This window comes from Salvia splendens, chromosome 11 (assembly GCF_004379255.2).
Source record: "Salvia splendens isolate huo1 chromosome 11, SspV2, whole genome shotgun sequence".
NCBI lineage: Eukaryota > Viridiplantae > Streptophyta > Magnoliopsida > Lamiales > Lamiaceae > Salvia > Salvia splendens.
Window position 1 is genome coordinate 23,835,970 of NC_056042.1, and position 25,148 is coordinate 23,861,117.

At 37.2% G+C, this 25,148-nt stretch overlaps 2 protein-coding genes across 2 annotated transcripts; both read right to left on the reverse strand.

The window, feature by feature from the left end:
* Window positions 1-6,961: 6,961 nt before the first annotated feature.
* LOC121754632 (zinc finger MYM-type protein 1-like) lies at window positions 6,962-7,972 on the reverse strand. The gene has a single exon (XM_042149957.1). The coding sequence runs from the start codon at window positions 7,970-7,972 to the stop codon at window positions 6,962-6,964; it is 1,011 nt and encodes a 336-aa protein (XP_042005891.1).
* A 303-nt stretch (window positions 7,973-8,275) lies between these two features.
* LOC121754633 (zinc finger MYM-type protein 1-like) lies at window positions 8,276-9,394 on the reverse strand. The gene has a single exon (XM_042149958.1). The coding sequence runs from the start codon at window positions 9,392-9,394 to the stop codon at window positions 8,276-8,278; it is 1,119 nt and encodes a 372-aa protein (XP_042005892.1).
* Between the last annotated feature and the right edge of the window lie 15,754 nt (window positions 9,395-25,148).

Sequence of the window (25,148 nt, forward strand, 5' to 3'; positions counted from 1 at the left end):
GATACATGCGATAATTGCGCGAATAGAATTTGTCTAAATAATCCGCTAAATAGATCGAAATTATTATGTGATTTGTTTTCATGCGCTTCCGCTGCCAACCCCTTCACAAATAACCTTAAACCGAATTGTCCAGAACTCGATAAAATTGAACCGAAATCACCCAAATCCCATAAAATTCGACCAAAATAAGTTACTTCTTTTGGAATTTACTCTTTTTAGTTTTCAAATTTCATTACTCTTTTCAAATTTGAAAAAGATAGTAGAGTACTTTTTTAGTAAACATAAGTTTTTGATTCATTATTTTAAAGTTATATTCATTGTTTTATTTTATTTATTTTACTTTTATATTTATCATAAAAAATATAGGTTAAAATTGAAAATTTGATAATTCAATGAAAAATATATTTTCATCTTCATATGAGTTACATATTAGTTGAGTTGAAATATTACTCATTGTATGTGTATTTATTCATATAAATATAAAACTAATATTTGAAAGTTGAAATAACACTCCATTCGTAGGAACCATATATGCATGTATCTATTGCTCTGATATATTAACTCAAAACCTAAAAGTTTAAGATTATGGTTAATAATTTATATCTCAAAAATTTAATAACTCATAATGAATATCCCGAGAACCAAATAAGTTGACCAGATTGACCGTTATGAATTGATGTGGAAAAAACAAGTTAATTATAAATTTACGAATTGAGTGTCGCTATTTATACATTTATAGTAGTAATATGTTTTCAAAGTGCAGTACTGATAAGTAGCAACTTAAGTTGTTTTTTTCCTTGCCTATTTGATTTTTTTCAATGTTTTAGTTAATATATTCCCACTGTTCTATAAAAATAAGGACATTTGAGAGGATACAAAAGTTAATGCATAATTGATAAAGTTAGAGAGAAGGGGTGAATGGTAGTTAAAATAATGTTAGTGGATAATAAGACTCACATTATTAGTATTTAATTGTGAGTCTTAGTTATATAAGTGGTAAATAAATTAATGAATATGGATAATAAATTGGTGAAAATTTTCATAAATAGAAATTGCTGGGACAAACAGAAATGTACAATATCCTTATTTTTATGGACGGGTAGAGTATTATTTTGTAATAAAAATTTTATTTATTCGAAATGTGGCTTAGTTTTGGTCTATAACTATTAAAAAAATTTATTTTCTGATAAATTTTCAATATTTTATTTAATACTATTATTTTGTAATAAGAATTTTATTTATTCGAAAATGGCTTAGTTTTTGGTTTATATATAAATTCTAAAGTTATTGTTTTGTGGATAAACTTTCATAATATTGAAGATGACCCCTTCCTTGGGCGACACAGGATTTTATGCAGCTTTATTTTATGTGTTAAGTGGAGATAGTAAAGTAGAAGAGAGGAAATAAAGTAGAGATAAAGTTGTTTCTATTTTGAGTAATTGGTCATCGTGCGTAGGACAAACTAAAAAGGAAAGTGAGTCATCTTCAATGTGACGGAAGGAGTAACTAATTTTAAAGCCACAACGTACTTCCAACCTCATGCTGCCACGTGGCACGTACCATGCAACATCGTAAATATTACTATGCAATACACATTTGTGGAAGCTGTAGATGGAATTCCACATATTGCATGGTAATTATAGGTGGATTGCATTATTGATTGTTGAGTTTTACATTATAGACATAGGTTGTTTAATTTGCATTATACATATAGACGGGTAATATTTATATATATTTTACATTGTAGACCGTTTATGTTTATAATGCATAACTTAACAATTTATAATGCAATCTGCCTATAAGTATAATGCAATGTGCCTAAAACTGTAATGCAATCTGCGGAAATACATTACAGTTTCTACAAATGTAAATTGCATGGTAGTATTTATAATATTGCATATGTTATATGCCACGTGACAACACGAAATTGAAAGTATACTGTGATTCTAATCAAAGTTGCACCCTAGTACTCCCTTTTTTTTATACTCCGTATATCAAAAGCGTTTATGAATCCATATGATGGCAAGAACGTAGAGTAAAATTTTATAAAATCTTTTCTTAGAAAAAAATATCAATATTAATTATATGCAAGAACGTAGGATTGCAATGTCGGGTTTAGGGATGTATTCAGATTCATAAGCTAAATAGTGTTCAAAATCAAAACACTTGTAGTCCATTGGATCTTGTGATCTAACAATTAGATTAATGTCATGTGTCATCTAATAATATACTCCCTACGTCCCAATAAATATGAAACATTTGGTTTTCGGCACGAGATTTTATGCAGTGTTATTTTTTTGAGTTAATGAAAAGAGAGTAAAGTAAGAGAGAGAGAGAGAGAAAAGTAGAGAGGGAGTTGTTTTCATTTTAGGAAACGTTTCATTTTTAGTAGGACAACCCAAAAAGGAAAACGTTTCATTTTTAATGGGACATAGGGAGTAGATTATTAGTGTAATAATGCAACTTAGCTAATAATGTACTCCTTATGTCCCATTTAAGATGACCCCTTTCATTTTTCACACGTATTTTGAAAAAATCACAATAAATAGTTAAAGTAGAGGAAAAGTAAGATGAGAGAAAGAATAATGTAGAAGATAGTCTCTTCCATATTATTCTCAATCTTAATTTACTTTCTCACCACTTTAACTATTTATTATGAATTTTACAAAACACGTGTGAAAAACGAAAGGGGACATCTTAACTGGGACGGAGGGAGTACTATTTTAGTAAAATAATGCAGCATTTTAGTCTAATAATGTAGCTCGGCTAATAATGTAGCATCTTGGGCTAATAATGTAGTTTATTCCAACCATCCAATCCAAGGATCTAAGGGCAGAGATTTGCTTTGATTTTTGACAGAATTTCACTTATTGGTCATAGTGCGCACCGTTGGGTTTATTCATAAAGATTTTTCGACTTTAAATTAAATCAAGTTGTAACAAAAGTGGCATGTTCATAAAAATATAATCATCCAATAGCATAAAAGTGACCAAACACCAATATCCATATCCCTACGCCTCGTCCAAATGCTTTTGAATGTTACATCAATTCTTGTCCACATTCATTCTTCACTTCAACAATCAATACTTATATTACTATTAAGGATTTGAATCACTATAACCATGAGAATAAATGAACAACCATTAATTTTTTTTTAATATGTTGCACTTAAATATTTAAATGTTTAATTAGTCCGAAATAAAACATATAATTTTTATCTTTCAGCCACTATAATGACAAATTGACAACTGAACTATATCCCAAACTCATACAACTCATTTTTCTTAAGGGATGCTTAATTAGAGTGAGAAGAAAAAGTATTTTTCAAATACACAAATTCATATTGTATCACTCATAAATTTATAAATGTTTTTTTCTTGAGTTAGAGAAGAGGAATGAGGACTCGACAAAGTTTATTGATGATGCATGGCCGACCGCCACTTCACTCCTGATAATAAAAAAATTAAATCAATTGGCATTTCTCTCATATAGACCGAGATGGCCTTGGAGGCCACCTCAATCTGCTGGTCTCTCCCGGTCTCATTCCATTTTGAGATTGGGCCAAATTCTCATTGATTGATATATATATGGTCATGTTAGGTTGGAAATTTTTTAGCTTAATTGAGAATTGAGATGCATTTTCAGCCACTCGTCTATAACATTTTTGAAATGTCAACTACAAGTAGATTATGTCAACTCGGGGTATTATCGTCAATAGTATGCACATCAAATGTCAACAACTTATAGTTGACATTATGTGTATAGTTGACATGAACTGTATATGTAGTTAACATGATATGCGTGTAGTTAACATGAATTATATATGTAGTTGACAAAAAAATAAAAATTAAAAAAAAAATTTATAAAAATTTTTATAAAAATATTTATTGAATAAATGTACCATGAAATTACCATTCTGCTTTTCATAATTAATTAATCTAAAAATATTCCATGTGGCAAATTCTGGACCACTCATTTAATAAAAATGAGTGCTTGATAATGCATCTCAATTCTCAATTAGGCTAAAAAATCTCAATTGATCAACAACATATATATATATATACAAAGATGTAATCAAATACAAACTCTATCTATAATTCAAACTCCAAACTTTAATCATATCCACCAACTAAGTCAGATTTGTGGTTAATAGTGTGTTGAATTTTCAAATCTTCTGGTGACATTTGTGTTGTGGAATCCGCCGCTCTCATATTCCAATGATAAATGATTTAAAAGGCATCCGCATTGCGTGGAATTCCGACGGAATTCTTAAAAACACCTTCTCCATGTCATAAGATAACTTCCCACTGCACTGCATCATACGAATCTCACTCACAATGCAGAATTCCCCGCGGATTTCCACAATAAAAAAATTCACAAATTCACAAATTAAACAATTTCCGGAAGTAAACAATTTACGTAATTAAAATTACGACACAAATAGGGGAAAATTTTGATTAAAAAAAATGAAATAAAGCGGAATTCCGCGGGAGTCAATGCAATGGCGGACTTCCCCGCAGAATTCCGCTTAACGCCGCGGAATTGCGACGTCCTCGAGGGAATTCCGTATCCATTGCGGCACGCACAATGGCGGACGACAGCGACGGAATTCCCGCACGCCGTGGGAATTCCGCCCCGACGGGCGCCATTGCGGATGCTCTAATGTAGACATTTCTTTCCTTCATGAAATTTTAAAAAGATTGCGTTAAGTGAGTAAAGTATAATAAAAATAAAGTAGAAAATAAAAAAGAATAAAATATTCCCTCTATCTCATTGAAGATGACCCACTTTTCTTTTTGGTTTGTCCCAACCAAGATGACCCATTACTAAAAAATGAAAACATCTTTCACTCTACTTTATTCTCTATCTTACTTTACTCTCTCCACTTCACACACAAAATAAAGTTACATAAATTCTCGTACCACCCAAGGAGGAGGTCATCTTCCTTGGGACGGAGGGAGTAAGATAGAGTAAAGTAAGTGAAAAAAAATGTGTTAACTTTTACTAAAAAGAGAAATGACTCCATTACTATGGAACGCACTAAAATGACAAAATGACTGTACTATTATGAAACGGGGGAAGTATTATTATATGTCGTGGAGAAATTAAATATAAAAAATAAAGTTTTTACTCTCTTTGTTCTTACAAAGTATGAATATTAGGTTTGACATCACTTCTACTATATAATCCCTCCGTCTTATTTTAGGAGTCCCAGGCACTTTTGTGCACTCGTTTTATAAAAATGATATTAATAGAAGTGGAAAAATGTTAAAGTAAAAGAGAGAATAATGTTGAGAAGAGTCTTCACAACATTATTCTCTCTTATTTAGCATTTCTCCACTTTAACTATTTATATCATTGATCGAGACTCCTAAAGTGGGACAGATAGAGTGATTAGTAAAGTAACTGGGACGGATAAAGTGATTAGTAAAGTAAATGGGAGATAAATGGCAGTTTAAGTAGTGGTAGTGGAGAATGAGTTCTACATCAATAGTAGTGTAGCATAATATATAAATAAGTTGTAATAAAATGACGTGTAAGGGTGTTGTTGTGTTGTTTTACTATTTCAAAATTATTGAGTTTATTGATATTTTTCATAGACAGACTAATAAGAAAATAGTTCATACTTATCAGAAATGGAAGGAGTATCATTGAAGGTCACTAAATTTAAGTAAATTATAAAGTATAAAAACAAAATACAAAATATTAGATACAAATTTTAGCGATTTTGTCAACTATTCAAGACAACAAATTTTAGCGATTTTGGTTGGGACAATAATGTTTATTGGTGTTATTCAAAATTACGTTGTTTTATTAATATATCTTTTTCCTTTTCCTTTTTATAATTTTTACTTATTTTAATGAGACAATAACTCTTTGGACTTTTTGAGTATCACAAAAAATATTGTTTTATATGATGACATATAAATTAAAAAAACTGAAACTTTAATATTTAAAGAAAATAGATTTGATAATAATTAGTAGCTAAAATTTTGAAAACCATATATGTTGAACTGAATCAAAATGAAATCAATTGCTCTAGAAATCAAGCATATTCATTTGTCGTCATCCCAACTTCCGATTGCGGAGCTTGTCTAGCAAATGACAATGCAACTTGAACATATTCTTCGTACTTCGATAATATTAAAGGATCTGGTTATGATTTACCGGATTATAAGATTACGTTTTTCATTTTGTTATTGTAATTTATTGATTGTGTTTTAATTCACATAAATTAAATAATAATGGATTAATTCTAATATTTTTATTAATATTTGCAATATCACTATATTTGGTGTTATTTTATAGAAAAATAAAAAAATGAATTAAAGAAGTTATTAATATTTGCAATATCACTATATTTGGAGTATAATATTAAAGAAGTTTTTTACGTTAAAAATAAATTTAAATGCATAATTGAAGATGTTCTAAAAGTTGACAAGGTGCTAAGTAAGTACATATAACTTTTGAATGATAAAATAATTTAGGATAAGACAGCCAAAAACTTTATGAAGTTATTGCAATATGATAATGGAAAGATATACACACAACATGTGACATTCCCATATGCTGACTCCATAAAGGCAAACTTTCAATTATGCATGCTTCACCAGAAAGAAAAGTTGTTCCTTTTTCCTTCGTCATTTAATAACTCATGTGTGGCAAATAATGATATAGTTGTTCCTTTTTCCTTCATTATTTAATAATTTATGTGTGGCAAATTATGATGTATACAACGAATCTTTTTAGAAATTTCTAAATTATTAAATTTATATAGCCTAGCTCAATATTCATATAACATTGATTTATTATCCAGTTTATGCTACATGTTTTAATGTTCATGTTGGGGCAGTGGCGACGCAGGATTTTAACGATGGGGTCCAAAAATAATTTATAATAAAATTAGAAAAATATAAAATTAAATATTAATGTTTAAATATTAAAGGAAAAAACAAACATATCATAACATTTCTCTTCTATTCTTCATCTTCTGGAATCGCTGCATAATAGTTTCATTAGTAACATTAACAAAGACATCCTTTTCAATGTAAGGAACTAAGCAATCTTGTAACAGTTGGTCTCCCATACTATTACGTAGAGAACTCTTGATGAATTTCATTGCTGAAAATGCTCTTTCCACTGAGGCAGTAGCAACCGGCAAGATCAATGACAACTTGACTAACAAATAAACCAATGGGAAGATTTCATGCTTTCTTGTAGAAACCATCTTCTGAGCAAGACCACCGATTCCAGATAACTGTGAAAAATTTTCATCTATCCGCATATAAAAAATAAAGCTTTGAAGTTGATTTTCAAGCTCATCCAAAGCAACTCCAGAAAATTCTGATGGATAATAACTAGCAAGGCGAAGCAGCTTCCCCAAATCAAATGCAGAAAATGAATCTCTAGGATCGAAACATGCCATACATAAAAGTAAGTCCGTGTTAGTTTCACCAAAACGATGATTTAACTCTTGAGCTTGCATGTCAATCACAGAACAAAATATCTCAACTCGATAATAGTGGAGATTCTTCATTTTTTGAGTTCTACGTACTCTTCCTCGAGGTACAAACTCATTATCCATGTCAAGCACAATTATCTCATATTTGTCACAAAACTTAGAAACATCAGTAAGCAAAACTTCCCAACCTTCTTCCCTCATTATTTGCAAACGTGCTTTTGCTACTTTGACAAGATTCATTGCGGTAACAATGTCTTGATCCTTTTTTTGTAGCACTTGAGAGAGCTCATGTGTGATTCCCAAGATTTGCTTTATAAGATGTAACACAAAAATAAACTCAAAGCGATTAATAATTTCTGACACATCATCCGCTTCTGCCCTATACGAATCATCACCATTCTCCCCCACATATTCAAGAACATCAGCAATAGAAGAAAACAAATGAATCAAGTTGATAAGAGTACCATAATGTGAACTCCAACGAGTATCTCCAGGCCGCTTTAATGACATCTCTTGATTCAATCATGTCCCGGTGGTAATTTCATCACTTGCAATCTTTTCTAGAATATTCTCTCTCTGTTTTTCTCTAAGTATATCTCTGCGCTTACAAGAACCTCCAACATCATTACACAAACGGTTGATAACATTATAAAAAGATCCGATACTTGTATGCTTTTTGGCAACATCGACAATTGTGAGTTGAAGCTGGTGAGCAAAACAATGTACATAATAGGCACTGGGATTTCTCCTGAGTATCAAACTTTTCAATCCATTGAATTCACCTCTCATGTTGCTTGCACCATCATATCCTTGTCATCTCAAACTAGATACACTTAAATCATACATAGATAACAAAGAATCAAGTGCCTTCTCAAGTGAGGTTGCAACCGTGTCTCTGACATGCACTACACCGAGAAAGCGTTCCATAACACATCCATTCTTGTCCACATATCGCACCACAACACCCATTTGCTCTTTGACTGATATATCTCGACACTCATCGATTAATATGGAGAAAAAATCATTTCCCATATCTTGTACAATAAGTTTTGTTGTCTCAACAGCAAATGCATTTATGATGTCCTTCTGAATTCTCGGTGATGTTAGTTTGAGATTGTCAGGAGTATTTTTTAGTACAACACTAGATATCTCATCGCTGCAAGAGGTAATAACTTTCAAAAGCTCAAGAAAATTACCTTGATTTAAGGATTCTTCGGACTCATCATGTCCGCGAGAAGGCTTTCCTTGCATGATAAGATAACGAAGTGAAACAATCGTTGCATTTAATCTGCAACGATAATTAAGCTTCGATTGTGTTGACTGCTTTAGTAGAGAGACTTCAATGTGCTGGGGTTGGTTCATCAAATCCTGACATGCTAATCTACACCTATTATGCTCACTTGTATGATTTCCAACATGATCTCTTAATCTTTCTTTCTTGCCCCAAGCAGTAAATCCCTTAGATACAAAGGCATCTTGTCCATTTCCATGGAGTCTTGAGAAAAGATAGCAATAGAAGTAATAAGCCGCTTCCTTGGTAACACTATACTTCAGCCAGCTCTTAAATTCATCAAACCAAAGTGAGACAAATTTACGTTTTCGATTTCCATTGCTTGTAGAAAGGAAATTATGCTTGCGTGGTTGACATGGACCTCTTAGTAAATAAGCTCTACGAATGTCTTCTATTGAGTTTGGTGGATAACTCATTATGTCAGGTCGTTCCCCGGGATCACTTGGAAGCTTCTCTAAATCGACTTTATCTTTGTCTTCACTCGGTAACTCTTGAGGTTGGAGAAGTGCGGATCCATCCTCTAGATCAACTTTATTTCTGTCTTCATTAGGTAACTCTTGTGGTTGGAGAAGTGGAGGTTCATTCTCTGACGGAGATAAAACCGAGGTAACAGGAGAAACTTTCTTGAAAAAACGATGCATCACCCTACATATAATAAAATAGACAATTAGTAAATATAAAAAAATGACATAACCAAATAAAAGGCTGCCAAATTTACAAATCAAATCAAAAATAAGGAAAGACATATTATAAACTTTATTAAACAGAATTATACAGTGGGACTCCAAAACTATTAATATAAGCATAACATATGTTGAATGAAAACATGCCACAAAATTAAATTGGGGACAACTACTAACTCAATGAAACACTGCATAATTAAATAAAATGCTCAATATGACAATCACAAACAAACAAAATAAATGTTATTCTATATCTAGAACTAGAAGATATATATATAATATAAAGCTCAAAGCCTCAAAACACCCAATTTTCAGATAGAAAAACAAATTTTCTCTCACTTGATTTTTGAATGCAAAACATCAGAATATGAAATTACCCGTAGTGCCGTTAACTCTGGTCTCTGGAGATGGAGAAGCAATTTTAAATTATGTAATGGTAATTGGAGAATGTGTAGCGGCTGGAGTGAAAAATTGGCCGAGAAGATTGGATTTGGGATATTAGTTATCTAGGTTTAACTCTTATTTAATATAAAATAATATTTAATTTAATTTTAATATGAAATTACTAAAATACCCCTGAAATTTTTAAAAAATATTGGGGGTCACAGGGCCCCCCAAGGCTCTTCTTATGTCCGCCTCTGTGTTGGGGAAAACTGAAACTACAATAGATAAACAATATCGGGCGTAATACAACCCAGGAAGGAAGAACCAAAAACTGAAAATTACATGAAATCGAAACTGTAAACTAGAAATAAAACTTAGCCGAGTCGAGGAGGCCTCTTTCCGCAAGACAAGATACGCCCCGGTAGTGCTCTTGATTTGGCGTGTCGTCCCCAAAGATAAAACGGTTATGTCTCTGGTGAAGCAGCACCGCAATCAACAGAGCTCCGGCGAACTGGATGGAGGAGAGGGCAGAGCTTCGGAAAGAAAGACTATGCAGAGAGTATGATGCTTGTGTTCTAATTGTTCTGTTCGTTCTAATGCAAGAAATGACTAGCCTATTTATAGGCTTGGTCCACTGTGGGGGTCAACTCAGCCTTGATGGCTGTCATCATGGCTCATCATGGCGGGCCTGTAACCGCCGGCCGTTACGAGTTTGAAAGCTGGAGTGTCGACGTTGAATCTAGACGCTGTACACGCCCTAGTTCAACCGTCACATGTGGACTTCGTGACTTGATCAAGACACTGATCAAGCCATCGCTCAAGGCGCAGCAGGCCGAGTTGATCAGGCTGCTGCCCAAAACTGAGGTGGTCCAAAACATTAAGTCTGGATCCAGGGACAGGCCCAAGAACCAAGCCCAAAGACCACCCAAAGATCAATTGCCAATTGCCAAGTCCAAGTCCAAGTCCAAGTCCAAGTCCAAGACCAAGACCAAGACCAAGGGCAAGGGCTCGGGCACGGGCACGGGCACGGCTCGGCTTGGCGCACGTGTGGGCTCTTTCACCCATCTTAGTCCACGATAATTATTAAGTGTAATTAGTCACTTAATAAATACACATTTAAAGATGTGTCTCATCTCCTATGTGGGATAATTAACACTAGTTAATTACTCCCTACACTTTCAACTCATAGCTTTATCAAAAGCTACAATGTGACCAACTTTAATTCACTATTTCTCACTCATCGGGAATCGGATTTGAGAAAGTGAATATACTACGGTCATCTACGCGGAACGTAGATCGACGCTATATTATTTAATTTTCTAAAATTAAATGTCTCGTCACATTTATTATTGGTCAAACTTCATTGACCGCACATCTTAAAATCAAGATTCCAACAATCCCCCACATGAGTGGAAATAGTCAAATGCATATGCATGCAGACACAAGCTCAACCCTCAAAAGGTATATAAGCATAAGGAAAAGTACTTGTTGGCTTTGAACCCTCCATGGTCGACACCATCAGATACACAGACGGCTTAGTAGTGCGATGCTTTGAACTAATCCCCCACGGCGTGCACCGAGACAATGGTGTTAACGCTTAAACACCTCAACCTCATCCGTTCTCACGTTTTGTGTCCATTGCGGTCTTGGACACCACTTTGGGTTCATAAGTGCGTTTTATGAAGCGACCACACTTCGCACTTACATAGGTGATTCTTAGTCAAGTACCTTGTCATACTCGGTCTCTTTGAGAACTCCATCTCTTTGAGATCCTTAAGAACCATTAAAAGTCATAGACTTAGCCTTACCACTTAGGCAGGTTTTTCAACACTCTATTGCTCTTTAGGGAATAGATATAGTGAGTGTTTCTCATGAACTCTCATAGCTTAGTTGTCCCTTTGAACCAAGTTATTGTGATCTCCAGTCATCATGGTTGGGTTACCACCATGACAATCCTTTAGTATGTGGATTTCAAACTCATTCCCTCTAGCAACATATTCATTTGATCACAGTTTAACCCTTTGGTTAGCGGATCCGCTAGATTATCTATTGACTTCACATAGTCAATTGTAATCACCCATGTTGTGATCAAATGTCTCATGGTGTTATGTCGTCGACGTATATGTCGAGACTTACCGTTATAGAAGCCATTGTTTGCCCTTCCAATAGCCGCTTGGATATCGCAGTGGATTAGCACTGGCGGCACTGGCTTAGACCAACATGGAATATCTTCAAGGAAGTTCTTAAGCCACTCGGCTTCCTCACCAGCCTTATCTAAGGCAATGAATTCTGATTCCATGGTTGATCGGGCTATACATGTCTGTTTTGTGGATTTCCACGATACAACACCACCCCCAATAGTAAAGACGTATCTACTTATTGAAAGTGAGTCCTTATTGTCGGATATCCAATTTGCATCACAGTACCCTTCAAGTACCGGGGGGTATCTCGAGAAGTGTAGCCCATGATTTTGAGTATGTTTTAAATATCTCAAAACTCTCACAAGAGCTCCCCAATGCTCTTTGCTTGGATTGCTCGTGTAACGACTCAACTTGTTCATAACACAAGCAATGTCAGGTCGAGTGTAATTAGTCAAGTACATAATGCATCTGATGACCCGTGCATACTCTTCTTGTGCAATGGGCTCGCCTTTGTTCTTGCTCAAGTGAACGTCGAGTTCAATTGGAGTCTTAACCGGCGCGCCATCATAGGCTTTGAATTTATTCAATATCTTCTCAACATAATGTGATTGTGTTAAGATGAATTCATCAGACATTCTTAGAATCTTCATTCCAAGAATTACATCGGCTAGACCCATGTCTTTCATGTCAAAGTTTCTCTTTAACATGGCCTTTGTATTGTTAATTACTTGAGTGTTGCTACCCAAGATTAACATATCATCAACGTATAGACACACTATAACGTGGCCGTTATTAGTGCTCTTGATGTAGACACATTTGTCGCTCTCGTTGAATTTAAACTCATTTGATAACATCACATTATCAAACTTCAATTGCCATTGCAATGGCGCTTGTTTTAATCCATATAGAGACTTTACGAGCTTGCATACCTTTTTCTCTTGTCCAGGTACTACAAACCCTTCGGGTTTCTCCATATAGATTTTATCTTCTAGTTCACCATTTAGAAACGCGGTCTTTACATCCATTTGATGAATCTCAAGATTGTGCAATGCAGCAATAGCGAGAAGCACTCGGATAGATGTAATCCTTGTTACAGGTGAATAGGTATCGAAGAAGTCATGTCATTCCTTTTGTTTAAAACCCTTTACTACTAGTCGGGCTTTATACTTATCCACTGTTCCATCGGCCTTAAATTTCCTTTAAGTACCCATTTACAACCTAGAGGTTTTACACCTTCAGGTAGATCTATCAACACCCAAGTGTGGTTTAGCAAAATTGAATCAATTTCGCTTTGAACAGCTTTTCTCCAATGTAGCCCGTCTGGGCCATCGAAGGCTACTTTTATAGATGTTGGTTCTTCATCTAACATAAAAGCAATGTAGTCAGGACCAAATGTTTTTGGTGTTCTGACCCTACTACCACGTCTTAGTACTGTATCCTTTGGATCGGGCCTTGCACGCTTGCGCGATTCAGGTTCCTCATCCGCTGATTTAGAACTAGTGGTTTCATCCTCAATTCTTGTCTCAGAATTGGATGCTACGTTTTCCTTCCTTTTGCAAGGAAGCGTATTTTCAAGAAATATCGCGTTTCTTGACTCAATTGTTATTCCCACGGTCACAGTCGGTATTTCAGACTTGTGGACAAAAAATCGATATGCACTACTGTTAAGTGCATATCCAATGAATATACAATCAATTGTATTAGGTCCAATTGTAACTTCCTTGGGCGGAGGAACCATCACCTTTGTCAAACACCCCCACACTTTGAGGTATTTGTAGGATGACTTCCTTCCCTTCCACAACTCATAAGGAGTAACAGCTTTTCCTTTGAGAGAGATTTTATTCAAGATATAGTTGCTGTCAAAACAGCTTCCCCCCACATGTTATGTGGTAATCCTAAAGTCAGAAGCAATGCATTCATCATCTCTTTTAGAGTTCGATTTTTGCGTTCTGGAACACCATTAGATTGTGGTGAATATGGTGCAGTCGTTTGATAGATTATACCACTTGCATTGCATAACTCCTCAAACGGGGCTACATATTCCCCTCCTCTATCGCTTCGAATCGTTTTGATTTTACAACCAAGTTGATTCTCAACTTCGTTTTTATAATTTTTGAACGCCTCTATTGCTTCATCTTTACTTCTTAAAAGATAAATGTAGCAATACCTTGTGCAATCATCTATGAAAGTGATAAAGTACTTTTTACCACCTCTAGTTTGCACCATCTTTAAATCACATACGTCCGTGTGAATTAATTCAAGGGGTTTTGTACTTCGTTCAACCGAGTGAAACGGCAACTTAGTTATTTTTGCTTCGAGACAAATTTCACATTTATCTTGGGTATCCACTTCATTAGCCTTTAGTAAATCTAAATTCACTAATCTTTTAATGGCTTTTGAATTTACATGTCCCAATCTACAATGCCAGAGGTTTGAATACTCAATCAAGTAAAAGGAAGTAGACGCATTGTTATTAATAGCCAAGGCTTGGGACCATAGCGCGTAGCCACACTAAGCTTGAAAAGCCCATCGGTTACATAACCTTTTCCGAGGGATTTTCCAAACTTATACAAAACAAACCTATCGGATTCAAATACAAGTTTAAAACCCTTATTAACTAGTATAGATCCAGAGACTAGGTTCTTTCGGATGTCGGGCACATGCAGCACATCCTTCAGCGTGACAGAGACTCCAGACGTCATTTTGAGGATCACATCTCCAGTTCCTTTGACTTCGGATGATGCTTGATTCTCCATGTTGATCTTCCTCCCATCAACAGGATTGTAAGTTGAAAACTTACTCCTATCGGCACAAACATGAGCAGTTGCTCCAGTGTCGATGTACCAGCCTCCCTTGTTTTCAATCAAGTTGGCCTCTTCAGGGACCACAGCGATGAGGTCATTTCGTCCCAGTCTTTGAACTCTTTTTCAACGACGTGGGCTGCCGGCTTCTTCTTCTTGCTGCGGCAGTCTTTGGCAAAGTGGTCAGTTTTGCCACACTTGAGCAAAACATGAGCAGTTGCTCCAGTGTCGATGTACCAGCCTCCCTTGTTTTCAATCAAGTTGGCCTCTTCAGTGACCACAGCGATGAGGTCATTTTCGTCCCAGTCTTTGAACTCTTTTTCAACGACGTGGGCTGCCGGCTTCTTCTTCTTGCTGCGGCAGTCTTTGGCAAAGTGGCCAGTTTTGCCACACTTGAAGCATTCGCCTTCAAATTTCTTTGCGGGCTGCTTTCCTTTCCCTTTATCCTTTTGACTTGGAAGAGGGTGTTTGTTGGAGGGACCGCCCCGCTCCAACAAGTTGGCCTTGGCTTCAAAGGGGCCATGGCCTCTAGCCTTTTGGTCATTTTTGCACACGTCAGATTCAATGCGCAATTTCACGATCATTTCTTCAAGGGTCATCTCCTTTCGCTTGTGCTTAAGGTAGCTCTTGAAGTCCTTCCAACTAGGTGGAAGCTTCTCAATTATCGTGCCAGAAGTAAAAGCTTCCGGCAAGTTCATCCCCTCGACGGCGAATTCGTGGATGATAATTTGAAACTCTTGTACTTGGTCTATCACTGGTCTTGAATTGACCATTTTGTAGTCCAAGTACTTAGCTATTATAAATTTCTTAGTATCGGCATCATTGCTACGGTACTTCTTCTCTAGGTTCTCCCACATTTGTTTAGATGTGGTTACATTAGAGTATACATTGTAGAGGATATCATCTAGTGCACTTAAAATAAAGTTTTTACATAGATAATCCTCTTTGTGCCATGCGTCATAGTCGGAGAAGACCTCCAGTCTGGTCTCTTGATCGCTTGGCCTGGGTGGCTCGCCTTCCTTGAGAAAGTGCACGACCCCCAATGTTGTCAAGCAGAACAACATTTTCTGTTGCTACCTCTTGAAGTCAGATCCTCCAAACTTGGAGAGCTTCTCAGCGGGCGGCATCATTCTCGGTATCAAAGGCACCGAGCTTGGTCCATGATATGAACCATTCAAGTTGCCTCCACTTGAGCCAGCAACGTGGTTGGGCGTAGAGGCCCCACCATTCATGTTGGGCATAGAGCCCTCCATGGTCGTACCAACCCCAAAGGAACCAGCACCCGCGTGAGACCCGAAGCCTCCACCATTCGTGTGAGAGCCGAAGGCCCCAACACTCGATCCATTAAAGGATCCGAAGGAACCACTAAAAGTGGAACTAACCGATCCACTCGAGGTGTTAACAAACTCCCAAGGGGTTGTTGATGAAGATGGATAGCGCCCAGGATTGGGCATCATCGTCGGAGTCGACGATGTGTTGACCGGTGCAGTGGTCGACACGGTGGATGGAGTTGTTGCAACAGTGGTGGTGGCAGCGACAGTGTTTGATTCAGTCGACATCTCCAGCAAAGGTATTAAGTTTCGATAGTGATTAATTTCAGTTAAGGTCCGAATCCTTCAATGGCAAGTATATCTCGTCTTGCGATTGTTGGGGAAAACTGGAATTACAAGAGATAAACAATATCGGGCGTAATACAACCCAAGAAGGAAGAACTAAAAACTGAAAATTACAATGAAATCGAAACTGTAAACTGGAAATAAAACTTAGCCGAGTCGAGAAGGCCTCTTTCCGCAAGACGAGATACGCCCCGTTAGTGCTCTCGGTTTGGCGTGTCATCCCCAAAGATAAAACGATTACGTCTCTGGTGAAGCAGCACCGCAATCAACAGAGCTCCGGCGAACTGGATGGAGGAGAGGGCAGAGCTTCAGGAAGAAAGACTAAGCAGAGAGTATGATGCTTGTGTTCTAATTGTTCTGTTCGTTCTAATGCAAGGAATGACTAGCCTATTTATAGGCTTGGTCCACTGCGGGGGTCAACTCAGCCTTCATGACTGTCATCAAGGCTCATCATGGCGGGCCTGTAACCGCCGGCCGTTACGAGTTTGAAAGCTGGAGTGGTCGACGTTGAATCTAGACGCTGTACACGCCCTAGTTCAACCGTCACATGTGGACTTCGTGATTTGATCAAGACATCGCTCAAGGCGCAGCAGGCCGAGTTGGTCAGGCTGCTGCCCAAAACTGAGGTGGTCCAAGTCCCAAGAACCAAGACCAAGACCAAGACCAAGTCCAAGTCCAAGTCCAAGTCCAAGGGCAAGGGCAAGGGCAAGGGCATGGGCACGGCTCGGCTTGGCGCGCGTGTGCGCGCGTGTGGGCTCTTTCACCCATCTTAGTCCACGATAATTACTAAGTGTAATTAGTCACTTAATAAATACACATTTAAAGATGTGTCTCATCTCCTATGTGAGATAATTAACACTAGTTAATTACTCCTACACTTTCAACTCATAGCTTTATCAAAAGCTACAATGTGGCCAACTTTAATCCACTATTTCTCACTCACCGGGAATCGGATTTGAGAAAGTGAATATACTACGATCATCTATGCGGAACATAGATCGATGCTATATCATTTAATTTTCCAAAATTAAATGTCTCGTCATATTTATTATTGGTCAAACTTCATTGATCGGACATCTTAAAATCAAGATTCCAATAATTCATACTAAGTGGTAAGCAATCCCAAACCATGGTTAGTTAAACTTAAATGATGTATTTGTGGGATTCAACTTTCTTATAATTGGTCGGATATCTATATATACTATAAATAAAAGAGTAGGCATTTCTTTTTTTTCCATTTAAAATAAGGTCATCACTTTTGAAACTTAGGTTTAGGACCACTAACATATGTAGATGCTAGTTGAAGGGAAAAAGTGTGGCTGAAAAGGCAACACCTGTTATTTTTGTCCAAAAAAAAACTGTTTAATAATGAAAACATCAATGATACATCCTTTGCACTTTTCAATTTAATGTCACGCTTAAGATATATACAATTGGTTGATCTAAATCCAACCTCCATGAACTCCTAACCTAGCCCTTTACATAACTCACTATATAAGATAATAGAATGAGACAAGAAAGCATTATCATTCCTCCTAACTAGGGGCAGACACAGGATTCCATGGAACCCTAGCCATTTAGGTATGACTATATGTTATGTATTCATGGAAGACTTATAAGTATATAAGTAGCCTAGTTGGTTTACAAGTTGCAATGCTAACACGGAGATCCATGTTTGAATCTCGCTGGATTGCCTTCGCTATATTGCCTTCGCTATATTTCTCTACCCACTATTTATCGTTTTTCTATACTTAATTTATTTATGCTTATTTCTAATTTTCTCTTAGTTATATTAATTTATTTATCTAGTAATTAAATCTTTTTTTTAGTTTTCTCTTAGTTAGATAAATATATATATAGGTGTGTGATATATATATCTAGTATTTAAATCAAATTTCTAATTCTCATAGCTAATTAATTTATTGCGTTGTGATTAATTTATTGCGTTGTGGTTAATTTATTTATGTTTTTCCTTTTCACACTAGAAATTTGTGTAATTTTTGTTTACATTCCTATTTGTATAAATGTTGTGATTGTGAGATCAAAATTCAAAAGTAATGGTTTTTATGATCTAAGAATAAAAAATTTCTTTAACCCCATAAAAATACATGTATATCATATAATATTAGTAAGTTTAATTTTAAAATTAACCTTTTGTTTGAAAAATATATATTTTTCAATTATTTCGACACTGACACTATCATTATATGTATTTTTAATTTATATTGTTCATTTATCGCTCATTATTCGCTGAACCAAGCTGAATAACCACTTCGTCCGAATGTGCAATGGGCAATTTAGAATCGGTGTCACTACAAAAAATTCGCTGATTAACAGCAGATTTTAGCAGCGGATGAAAGTCCGTTACTAATAGTGACGGAATAGTAACGGAATGTCTGTTGGAGAATATAGCAACGGAATTTGCAGCGGATATTCATTATATTTTGGCGGTATAATAGCGCCAAAATAGCTAGTGGCGGAGTTAGCAACAGATTGTTACTACGATTTAGCAACCGAAACTTCCGCTACTATTAACTATTTCTTTATTAAAAAATTCAAAATTAGAAAAATTTGCGTCTTAGGAACGGATTCTTTGTCGTTACTAAAATAGCAGCGGAGAATGGCCGTTGCAAAAACCTGTATCGGACCGAACTGCTCCTAAATCATGACTAGGATTTAATTAGGTTTTAAATTTATTCAAATTTCACCACGCCTCACGTTTACACTTAGAGTGTCCACTATGGGACCACCGCGCCTATAGCCCCGGCAGGGGCGGTCCCGGGGCGCAGTGGCAGACGCAGGTGGAGGAGGTGAGGGGCTTAAGCCCCTCCCAAACCATTTTTTTAAATAAATTTCTACTGCAAATTTTTTTAAATATTTTCGAACCTATAGTCAGCCCTCGCCAAGTTTATAGCTTTGATGTCTAAATTATTAGAGGTTTAATGGAAAGGAGGGGCTGAAAATTAAAATCACAGATAAAAACTTTTACATCTATGGAGCTGAGTGTAGAAATCATGGATTAAATATGCCCGGTCAATGGATTTTGACCAAATAATAAATATGACGAGACATTTAATTTTGTGAAATTAAATGATATAGCGTCGATCTACATTTTACGTAGATAAATGTAGTATATTCACTTTCTCAAATCTGATTTCCGGTGAGTGAGAAATAGTGGATTAAAGTTGGGCATAATTAGCTTTTAATTAAAGCTTGGAGTTTGAGCTTAGGGAGTAATTAACTAGTGTTAATTATCCCACATAGGAGAAGTAACACATATTTTAATGTGTTTAAATTAAGTGACTTTATGTTACTTAATAATTATAGTGGACCAAGATGGGTGAAAGAGCCCACACGCGCGCGCCGCCGCCGCCCGCCTGCCCGAGCCCGTGCCCGTGGTCGTGGTCGCGGTCGCGGGCCGTGGGCACGGGCCCGATCCCGATCTCGATCTTGGACTTGGCAATTGGTCTTTGGGTGGTCTTTGGGCTTGGTGCTTGGCCCAAACTATCTTTTTAGACAACCACCGAGTCAGCAATCCAAGTGGCTTGACACATCGTCAAGCGAGGCACAGTCACGGCTGCCACATAAGAAATCCACATGCTCCACACGCGAAAGGCACATTTCTGCCACACGCCTGTAACCGACGACGGTTACGAATTTGTCATGATGAGCCTTCAATGGCTTGGTTGACCCTGCATGGTGGCTTGGCCTATAAATAGGCTAGCCATACCACTGCATTAGCTACACACAAACAAGCATTCTCTGCATTCATAAGCTCTCTCTCTCTCTGCATTGTCTTTCTGTCGAAGCTCTGCCCTCTCCTCCATCCAGTTCGCCGGAGCTCTGCTGATAGCGGTGCTGCTTCACCAGAGACGTAGCCGTTTTACCTTTGGGGACGACACGCCAAACCGAGAGCACTACCGGGGCGTATCTCGTCTTACGGGAAGAGGCCTCCTCGACTCGGCTAAACTTTGTTCACGGTTTATTGTTTCTTTTCGTTGTAATTTCAGCTTCAGTTTCTCCATCTGTATTCCTTCCTTTTGGGTTGTATTACGCCCTGTTTATATCTTGTAATCCCTAGAAACCAATAATGAGTTGAGAAAAGGAAGAAGACGATGAAGGAGTAATAGCAATTAAACTTAAGTGAATAAAATAATAAAAGTAATAATCTATACTAGTTCCTATTCCCTATTTAAACATATAAATAACTTATAAATAGTCTATACTAAGTGAACAGACTACTGCCTGTTCCCTATTCCCTATTCACTAACATATAAATAACTTAAATGAATAAAATAATAAAAGTATAAAAAGTCTGCCTACTGCCCTATTCCCTAATTTAAAAGGCAGATGTTTAGGTTTACCAAAAGAGTACCAAAAAGAGAATTCCTCCCACAGCTGCTGAACCAAAAAAATCGAAACTCTTCCAACAAATTCCAAAAGAGAATTAATTGTCTTCTTCACAACTTTAATTGCTAGAGTAAGGTCAGTTTTTCCTTTTCTTTTGTCATAGTTTACACAATCACAATGTGTTAGATACTTTAGAATAATAACTTTTAGTTACATAGCATCAAGTCATTCATATTGCTACTTTATATCCCGAGGACTTCTCTACGAGCGAATGTTTACATCTTCCACGGCAAGTTAGTAATTTTATTGCTAATGTGCGGTGTGATCCTCAATTGTTGTTCTTAGTGATTTGGGAAGTTTTGCTATGAAAATGGTCAAAACTAAGAAGCATTTAGTTTTTCCATTGGTCTATCGGATTATTGAGTTGGCCTTGGTTTTACTTGTTGCTAGCTTCTGTTGAGAGAGCATTTTCTGCAATGAAGACTATCAAGACTGATTTACGAAATCGAATGGGAGACGAGTGGATGAATGACAGTCTAGTTGTGTACATTGAGAAGGATATTTTTTCAACAATTGATAACGAGCCGATCCTGCAGCGTTTTCAATCGATGAAAGCACGTAGAATTCAATTGTCGCCGCTTTAGCAAACTGTATTATTCTTTTTATCAAACTTGTTTTGGATTAATTTTATGTATTAGATATTTATTTATTTTTATAATTTTGTTATTGTTTTTTATAATATATGTATATATATATATAGCGTTATTCTCCTATTCATCCATTAGATCCTTTATTCTTCTTAATATGGGCCTTAGATCTCATTTATCAACGGTCCAGATGATCTGCATTATTACACTATAATGGTGCATTATTAGTCGGTGTGCATTATTCAACTGAAAATCTGCATTATTACACTATAATGGTGCATTATTAGTCGGTGTGCATTATTCAACTGAAAATCTGCATTATTAAATGACACGTGGCACCAATCTAACCGTCGGATGACAAAATCGTGGGCCTGAGATTAAAAAGAACAAAGAACAAAAGATACAAAAAAGAAATGAATGCATCCCTATATATATATATACAATCCTAGGGTAGTGATCAAGATATAACTAATCTTAAGTGTATAACTAGAGAACAAATCTCAGCCACACATCTTAATGGAACAAATATTATTTATTTTAATTATATAAAATAGGCCAAGGGTATTTTGGAAATTACAATATGAAATTTAAATCTGCGTAGGTTTCCTTTCTTTCTCCTTCAAATCTGCGATCAAATATCCATTGATTTCCTTCCAAATCTGCGTAGGTGCAGCTGCTGGCGTAGCCGCAATGCTCGCCTTGCTTCCGCGATCGCGGGGGTGGAATTCGTGCGTGGAGAGCATGACGGTGGGGTGGCGATCGCGGCGTGGCCTATGCATTCCGACCAGCCGAGCAACGCCGCGCTGGTTGCAGATGTTTTGAAGACGGAGATTGTGGTGAGGGAGTGGAAGGATAGGGCGGGAGTAGTGAAGGCGTCGTTGATTGAGAGTGTCGTGAGGAGATTCATGGCGTCGGAAGAAGGGTGTCGGATAAAGGAGACGGCGGAGAAGCTGGGCGCCGCCGTGAGGGAGGCGACGGAGGCGGGCGGCGTTTCGAGGATTGAGTTGGATTCGTTCATTGCTCATGTCATTAGATAGGATGCATGCCCCATTACATGTCTAAGTAAAATCAGAACAAGAGTGATGTGTTTTGTAAACAAGAGTGAAGTAAAATCATAATAAGAGTGATGTATTCTGTGAACAAGAGTGAAGTGTTTTGTGAACAAGAGTGAAGTAAAATCATAATAAGAGTGATGCGTTTTGTAAACAAGAGTGAAGTAAAATCATGGTAAGAGTGATGTGTTTTGTAAACAAGAGTGAAGTAAAATCATGCTAAGAGTGATGCGTTTTGTAAACAAGAGTGATGTGTTTTGTAAACAAGAGTGAAGTAAAATCATAATAAGAGTAATGTGTTCTGTGAACAAGAGTGAAGTGTTTTGTGAACAAGAGTGAAGTAAAATCATAATAAGAGTGATGCGTTTTGTAAATAAGAGTGAAGTAAAATCATGGTAAGAGTGATGCGTTTTGTGAACAAGAGTGAAGCGTTTTCTGAGCAAGAGTGAAGTAAAATCAGAATAAGAGTGATGTGTTTTGTGAACAAGAGTGAAGTAAAATCAGAATAAAAGTGATGTGTTTTGTGAACAAGAGTGAAGTGTTTTGTGAACAAGAGTGAAGTGTTTTGTGAACAAGAGTGAAGTAAAATCAGAATAAGAGTGATGTGTTTTGTGAACAAGAGTGAAGTGTTTTCTGAACAAGAGTGAAGTGTTTTGTGAATAAGAGTGAAGTAAAATCAGAATAAGAGTGATGTGTTTTGTGAACAAGAGTGAAGTAAAATCAGAATAAGAGTGATGTGTTTTGTGAACAAGAGTGAAGTAAAATCAGAATAAGAGTGATGTGTTTTGTGAACAAGAGTGAAGCGTTTTCTAAACAAGAGTGAAGTAAAATCAGATTGATCAAACACCTTCTAGCATCAGCATTTACAAATTCTCTCTGATCAAATAAATAATTAAGAATGAAAATTAGCCGAATTAGAAGAGGATGAACTTCAATTACTATTATTACAAGAATTCCGTAGCTCAATTCGCCGTATTTATAGCTGAAACCGATCGCCGCCTTTGCTCGGGCAAATTCTAGCTTTGATGAACAGAGCTCCGAATTCTTCAATAATTCTTGAATTCACATACATCATTCAGCAACCTAAGAGTAATTAAACTCAATTTCGAGCCGGAATTCCCATACCGGATGATGATCCGGCGAGCAGCGACTTGTCGATCACCGTCTTCAGCTTCACATTCAACTTCTGCGCGCGCTTCGCGATCTCCGCCAGATGCTGCGGCTCCAGCTCCACCACCGACGCCACTGTCGCCACCTCCGTCTCCGACAGCCGGTTCGCGATCAGCTCGAACTCCGCCGCGATCTCCTTGATCAGATCCACTCGCTTCATGTCCGTGAAGTTAACCTTCAAATGAAGTAAAAATTTACATAATCTAATTTTTTGTGCAATGACAATAATACCCCTGACTTGTTATTATGGAGTAAATTTGTGATTGAGGGAGCTAATATCTCATTAAATTCGAAAATTAATATTAGCCCTTGATTTTTTTGATCTTGTGGCTATTATTTGTTCTCTAGTTATATGGTTAAGAGGTGTTTGCCATAGATCACTACTCTACAATCCTATATATAATATATTATATATAATATGTGTGTGTCCCCCGCCAAGTTTTTTTAGTGAAACCCCTGCCAAGATTTATTCCTGCGTTCGCCACTGCCGGGGCGGTCTATAGTGGAGGTGACGTCCGCTCCCGGGGCGGACGAGGAAAGTGGGGGCGGCGGACGGGCATGCGGCGAGTTTGGGGCGAGGACGTGCCTACTCCGGGGCGGACGCGGCGAATAGGCGGGGCTGCTATAGTGGAGCGGTGCCCGGCGCGGCGGCAGGCGAATTTTTTTTAATTCAATTTAATTCACCTATAAATACACCTCATTCCATTCATTATTTTTACACCATTCCAACTCTTCATCACTCAAAATTTCTCTCACTAGAATTTGTGGTCAGAAATGGACAATTTGTGGAAAGACACGTGGAATGCTCTGATTCAACAGGTGCAACACCAAGCCGCCCAGGAGGATGCGGTGCGCTTGGCGGAGGAGGCGGAGGCTGCGTTCCCTCGTGCGATTACTCCTCGGCGGACCATCCAACGAGACCACGTCGGTGCGCACCAGCGTTTTATGGCTGATTACTTTAGAGCGCTGGGCACGGAAGAGGGTGCAAGTACAAGTCACGGTGTCGCCTCCGCGCCGATCCAGATGGGCGTACCACGGAGCAATGAATATTTGATCCAACGCTTCGCTGATATGCGCAGGACCACATCACATACCACACTCCAGGCCGATTTGATTGAAGAAGTGTGGGCACGTAGGGGAGGTGGCGCCGTAGTGTGAACACCTTTGTGATTTGCACTAGATAAAATTTTCGTTGTATAATTTTTCCTGTACTTTAATACGACGAAAATTTAGTGTTTAATTTTAATTTCTTCACGTATAGTCGTTGTCTTCTAATTACGTATAGTCCGATAAATTTATTCATAATTGCTTGAAACATTAAAATAAAAATTGATTATAAAATTTTGTTATTGGTGTCCACTATAGTGGCGAAAATAAAAATTTGGGGCTGTAGACAAAAAAACTAGGGCTATGGACAAAAAAACTGGGGCGGGGCTATTTGGGTGTCCGCCTTATAGTGGACACCCTTAATTTAACACAACTCCAACCACCCCTCTCCACGCCTCACGCCGCCGCTCTGCAGTCCACCGACACCGCCGCCGCCGCCGCCGC